This window comes from Myxine glutinosa, chromosome 4, assembly GCF_964187855.1.
Source record: "Myxine glutinosa chromosome 4, kmMyxGlut1.1, whole genome shotgun sequence".
Lineage (NCBI taxonomy): Eukaryota > Metazoa > Chordata > Myxini > Myxiniformes > Myxinidae > Myxine > Myxine glutinosa.
Genome location: NC_136264.1, coordinates 11280921 through 11287761, shown reverse-complemented (window position 1 = coordinate 11287761; position 6841 = coordinate 11280921). Strand labels below are relative to the sequence as shown.

The window sequence follows — 6841 nt, the reverse complement described above, 5'->3', positions numbered from 1 at the left end:
CTTATAACTGTCTACCAGTCTCTGACATCAACTGGGAGAAATTTTTTCCCACTCCTCCATGCAGAATTATTTCAGCTGTGTGATTTTTGAGGGGTTTCTTGCATGCACAGCTCGTTTCAAATCCCTCCACAACATCTCGATGGGATTTAGATCCGGGCTTTGACTTGGCCATTCCAGAACCCTCCATTTCTTTCTTTTCAGCCATTCCTTGGTGGATTTACTGGTATGTTTCGGGTCATTGTCATGTTGCAAGAGCCACCTTCGGTTGAGCTTCAACTTTCCGACAGATGGCCTCACATTATCCTCAAGCACCCTCTGGTACAATGAAGAATTAATAGTGGATTCTATGATGGTGAGCTGCCCAGGCCCTGATGCAGCAAAGCTGCCCCAAACCATAATATTTCCACCACCATGCTTTACAGTTGGTATCAGGTTATTGTGGTCAAATGCTGTCTTTGGTTTTCGCCAAACATGTCTTCTGGTACTGTGGCCAAATAGCTCTACCTTTGACTCATCTGTCCAGAGCACATTGTTCCAGAAGTGCTGGTCTTTGCCTAGGTAGGTGTTCATTGGTAAACTTTAGTCTTGCCCTGATGTTCTTTCTGGACAGCAAAGGTTTCCTCCTGGCACACCTCCCATGTCGATCAAATTTGTGCAGCCTCTTTCTAATGGTAGACTCGTGCACTTTGACATCAACAGTGGCAAGAGCTACCTGTAGGTCCTGTGATGACATTCTGGGTTCTTAGAGACTTCTTTCAGCATCTTGCGGTCTGCTTTCGGGCTGAACTTGCTGGGGCGGCCTGGCCTGAACAAGTTGGCAGTTGTTTGGAATCTTCTCCACTTGTAGATGATCTTCCGAACAGTCGAATGATTGATTTCAAATTGTTTGGAGATCTTTTTAAATCCCTTCCCAGACTCGTAGGCATCTATAACCTTCTTTCTGAAGGCCTCAGAGAGCTCTTTTGATCGAGGCATGGTGACGCCGCACACTTCAACAACAAAGAGCAAACCAAACGAAATGTCTGAGGTTTAAATAAGACAGATTCCTCCAAGATCCTCTCTCATGATGTTCTAATCATTTGCACCTGAGCTGGTGCACCTGATTCTAATTTTAGGTGTTTGAAGTAGTGATAACTGTAGGGGTGTACTTACTTTTTCCACATGCGAAATTTGCATTTATGTTTATTTAAATTATACAATGGACTACAAAATGTAAATGTTTCATGATATTTGTTATATTGTATCACCTTTATCTCTCAATATTGTTGAAATGAAGATCAAATAGCTGTATGTTGAAATATGTTGAAAAAGTCAAAACTTTACATGGGGTGTACTTACTTTTTCACGTGACTGTATACGGTTCCCTGTGGTTGCGAGTGGAATATGGTGGAGAGATAGGAAGAACCAGTGGTCCAGTGGCTAATAAATCCCAGCGAGGTGCCTCCTGTCTTTCACCAACGAGATGCAGCATTGGGATTCTCATGCATGTACTACTTGTGAATGTCTGCAGCTGTAGCAGAATCCAGATAGGGTTTGAAACAGAAAAGGGCTTACTTTGTGTGGCATTTTGTGGTTGCTTTATGCAGCTTTCTTTTGCTAGAAGAGCATGGGAGTTCATCTATATGATAATCCTAGCTAAAGCACTGGTTCTTAACCTTTTTTTTGGTGCCTTAACCATTTCGTAGAATATTTTTTCGCACCCCTTGTCAAAAATCAACGACTTAGGACAGGTCTCTAGAATTAAAGCCAGCATGTTTCGCACCTCCAGAAATGACGTTTCACACCCACAGGGAGTGCGTGCAACCCAGGTTAAGGTCCACTGCCCTTGAGGTACGCGTACTCGCTTCTTAGCCGTCTAGCCTGTGTTCAAAGCCCGACACAGCCATAGACTGCCAGCCCAGTGTTTACCATGCAGGATGATTCATCAATGTGTGTGGAGCCCCTCGGTTAGACACGGCCAGCTGGTCAGCAAAAATACTTGGACCAGACTTCCCCCGACTAACCCCACAATAACCTAGGCATAATTGTGGCCATTAAAGAAGAAGAAGAAACTTGGCAACAATGTGTTTTTCTAATGGGGACGCCATTTGTAGGACATGTGACATCACAAGGGACACCTGGAAACGAACTAGAAGCTTGAGAAATGTTCTTTCAAGTTTGGCAAACAAGGGCGTTGTATCCCGTTTATTTTTTTTAATTATGATTTGATTGTGGAATGATTAATATATCGAGATGAGACCCCATTACTGCAGTGGGTACCAGGAAGCTAATGCCACACAAGCTATTGCTGCATGAATTCTGACCAACAGGAAATGCCTGCCACACATTAATTTGTTTGTGGTACACAAAACAGTTCTGGAAGTAGCTCAGAACAATTTAAATTTTAACGAGGAGCTGATACGTGAGGCTCCCATTCTTTTGGGTGGTATGAGAGATCGATCTGTGTAATATGAAAGGTAAATCTTGAAAGGTTTTTCAAATATCGCATTCACAAGCCAAGTTACCGAGATGGTTGCCATCGCAATACAATTCAACCACTCACCGCCGTGATCTAATCAGGTTGATATGATGAATTGATATCTGCAATATAAAAGCAAAATGTTCAACGGTTTTTGAAATATCGTGTACACAAACGTACGTGGACGGATGATCGGTCGGTCGGAGATCATCTTATTTTGAATGTCCCCGCCCCTCCGACCTCGTCGTTGTAGTTGTACTTGTTAGACGAGCTCGGCAGCGCTACAGCCCCCATGGCCCATACTTCCCAGCAGGATACGTCCGAAACACCTGTCCGTGGATGTTCCCTCTCCAAGGTGAACTCGTTTATAAAATCGGGAATTAAATTCTCTTCCTGGTATTGGCTGCAGTGCAATCCTATGGATGTAGGAGGGCGGGGAAAGGTGCTGCAGCCCTGTTATGGGCACGCCCAATAGACGGAGTCCATGTAACTGTTTAACCAGAAAAGCCTTTTAAAATACTATTTATTTACGTTTATATTTATACATTTATATTTTCGCCCGATGTGTTGAGAATTTTTATTTCTTGCTTGGTGTCTGTTCTGCCTTGTGACTTGTCCTGTCCTGTGTTCGTTTCAAATGACGTCAGTAACACGGTTTGGACACTCCGAGGCGTTGTTCCCATTTCCATGATGTTCGACTTAAAGCGGGTTGAGGAATGTGTAAATTATTTTGGGACACTGTGTCAGTCTCTGTCTCTATCTGTGTCAGTGTCTGTGTCTGTCTCTGCTTCGTCATCATTACTGTATTACCAAAAGATGTGCAAGAGGCATGAAGGGGCCGTGAATCCTGCTGGAATGCTGCCTATGCCTCCCACTCCCAGTCCCACTCTCACTCTCACTCCCACTCCCACTCTCACTCCTAGTTCCAGTCCTACTCCCAGTTTCACTCCCACTACCGGTCTCACTCCTACTACCAGTCTCACTCCCACTCCCAGTTCCAGTCCCACTCTCACTCCCACTCCCAGTTCCAGTCCCACTCTCACTCCTAGTTCCAGTCCCACTCGCACTCCCAGTTCCAGTCCCACTCTCACTCCCACTCCCAGTTCCAGTCCCACTCTCACTCTCACTCCCACTCCCACTCCCAGTTCCAGTCCCACTCTCACTCCTAGTTCCAGTCCCACTCGCACTCCCAGTTCCAGTCCCACTCTCACTCCCACTCCCAGTTCCAGTCCCACTCTCACTCCTAGTTCCAGTCCCACTCGCACTCCTAGTTCCAGTCCCACTCCCAGTTACACTTCCACTACCAGTTTCACTCCCACTACCACTCTCACTCTCAGTTCCAGTCCCACTCCCAGTTCCAGCCCCACTCCCAGTTACACTTCCACTACCAGTTTCACTCCCACTACCACTCTCACTCCCACTCTCAGTTCCAGTCCCACTCCCAGTTCCAGTCCCACTACCAGTTTCACTCACACTCCAAGTTCCACTCCCACCCCAGTTTCACTTCCATGCCCAGTTCCACTCCCACTCTCAGTTCCACTCCCAGTCCCACACCCAGACCCACTCTCACTCTCACTCCCAGTTCCACTCCCACTCTCAGTCTCACTTCCACTACCAGTTTCACTCCCACTACCACTCTCACTCCCACTCTCAGTTCCAGTCCCACTCCCAGTTCCAGTCCCACTCTCATTCCTAGTTCCAGTCCCACTACCAGTTTCACTCACACTCCAAGTTCCACTCCCACCCCAGTTTCACTTCCATGCCCAGTTCCACTCCCACTCTCAGTTCCACTCCCAGTCCCACACCCAGACCCACTCTCACTCTCAGTTCCACTCCCACTCTCAGTCTCACTCCCAGTCCCACTCCTAGTCTCACTCCCAGTCCCACTCCCACTCCCAGTCCCACTCCCACTCCCAGTCTTACTCCCACTCCCATTCCTAGTCTCACTTCCACTATCAGTCTCACTCTCACTCGCAGTCTCACTTCCACTCCTACTCCCACTCCCACTTCCACTCCGTCTCACTTCCACTCCGAGTCTCACTTCCACTCCGTCTCACTCCCACTCCTTATCTCACTCCCACTCCCAGTCTCACTTCCACTCCCAGTCCCACTCCCACTCGCAGTCTCACTCCCACTCCCACTCCTAGTCTCACTCCCACTCCTAGTCTCACTTCCACTCCTAGTCTCACTTCCACTCCTAGTCTCATTCCCACTCCTCGTCTCACTCCCACTCCGTCTCACTTCCACTCCCAGTCCCACTCCCACTCGCAGTCTCCCTCCCACTCCCACTCCGAGTCTCACTTCCACTCCCAGTCTCACTCCCACTCCCACTCCCACTCGCAGTCTCACTCCCACTCGCAGTCTCACTCCCACTCGCAGTCTCACTCCCACTCCCAGTCTCACTTCCACTCCCAGTCTCACTTCCACTCCCAGTCCCACTCCCAGCCCACTCGCAGTCTCACTCCCACTCCCACTCCTAGTCTCACTCCCAATCCTAGTCTCACTTCCACTCCCAATCTCACTCCCACTCGCAGTCCCACTCCCACTCGCAGTCTCACTCCCACTCCCACTCCTAGTCTCACTTCCACTCCCAATCTCACTCCCACTCGCAGTCCCACTCCCACTCGCAGTCTCACTCCCACTCCCACTCCTAGTCTCACTCCCACTCCCAGTCTCACTCACACTCGCAGTCCCACTCGCACTCGCAGTCCCACTCGCAGTCTCACTTCCACTCCCAGGCAGATTCCCAGATTCCCAGCTGATCTTTCTCAACCTCGTCCGTCTCCTCATTCGATGTCGTCATAACAATCTCGTTCGTCTCCTCCTCATTTTCACTGTCCATCCACCCGTCGCCTCCCACCCTCTCGCGGTCCATAAATCCACCCGCCGCCCCTCTCGCTGTTCCCTCATCGTCCCGATCCCCCTCTCTTCACCCCCATCTTCCTGTTTCCCCCATCGCCCTGTTTCTCCATCGCCCTGTTTCCCTCTCGCTGTTTCCCCATCGTCCTGATCCCCCTCCCTCCCCGTTTCGTCATCCTCATTTGGATGCAAGCCAATGATGTTCCTCATTCCACGATTGTTATGCCGAGCAAAGCGTCCGCAGAGCCTGCAGGTACCGTACCAAAGGCCATTTTGTGGTTTTGATGTTTTTGTGTCATTCAGACGTTCACCTGCTGTTTGTCACGTGTTCCATGTCACGTGTTGCATGTTCCACGTTACATTCCATTTTACTCTCGTGCCATCGAGTCTCTCGCCTCTTTATAAGTGTTTAAAATTTATCTTCAAAGTGACGTAACAAATGCAATTGGAATGGCATGTTTTTTCAATTTGGTTTTAATTCAGACGTTGTGTGTGTATGTGTGTGTGTGTGTATGTGTGTGTGTGTCATCCTTTAGTCGTGCACTGTAATTGATGTACAGTGCAGAATATAAATGTGTTAAACTAGCTGGGTTATAAAATTAATATATCAGCCTTGTAAAAGTATCATAAAAAATTGACTTTGTCGACATATGTATTGAGTTTGGTACTTATATGGTCCATCTATTTATTATGTACGGAATGTTGACCCCCACCTCTCCCCTACAAGCAGTATATACACACTAGTGCAAGTGCCCCACCTGCCCCCCCCCCCTCGCCCACCCATGCTTTGAAGTAATCTTTTGCTGTTCCTAAGAGAATGTTCAAATGGGGCTGGCGATTCACCTTTCCATGGGGTCGTCACGTGTCAATGGCCCCCCACTCGAAGTGAACCGATGACCCGCTCCTGCAGAAATGTCTATCAGCAATTACCACTCAAATATCTAAATTATGAGAGATGGGAGGTGGATAAATCTTAGTTGACATGTGGTGTCAAATACACCTACAAGACCTTCATCCATAGCTTCATGGAGTACTGCTCTCCCCTCTGGGCTCGCTCACCTGCCTCATACCTTGATCAGTTTGATGCCATGGAAACCAAGGCTTACAAGATTATTGAAATCTCCTGCAATGAAGCTGATTCTATGGCGTATCACTTTGCCATCGCAGACAGGTCGGTGGTCTCTCTGTCTCTTACTGCCTCCTTTTTGATCTTGCACCCTCTGCTCTTTCTATGCTTTGTTCCTCACTCACACTAGGTTTCTGCAGGGCTCACATGGTCCACCATCAACCCCCTTCTGGTGAAACTACCTAAATCCAGGATCGCTGCTTACCTCCACTCATTCGTTCATATTTTCTACCGCCTGTGGAACAAATTTCTACATCCTCTTCAATCTCATTCTTCCCGACAGTTGTTCACCACCATCTCGGATCATCCCCATTCCAAAACCATGATCTTTTCTACCCTTGTTAACCCCCCCCCACATCCCCACCCAAACCCCCTCCACCTCACTCCAATCCCTCCTT

The 6841-nt window shown here is 48.3% G+C and overlaps 1 protein-coding gene across 1 annotated transcript in view; it reads left to right on the top strand.

The window, feature by feature from the left end:
- Positions 1–5140: 5140 nt before the first annotated feature.
- Positions 5141–6841, top strand: part of LOC137424421 (uncharacterized) — a 44757-nt gene continuing 43056 nt past the window's right edge. Inside the window, exon 1 of the mRNA XM_068111858.2 lies at positions 5141–5570. Within this exon, the coding sequence (XP_067967959.2) occupies positions 5504–5570 (67 nt within the window). The 5' untranslated portion in view covers positions 5141–5503. The remainder of the gene's footprint in view (positions 5571–6841) is intronic.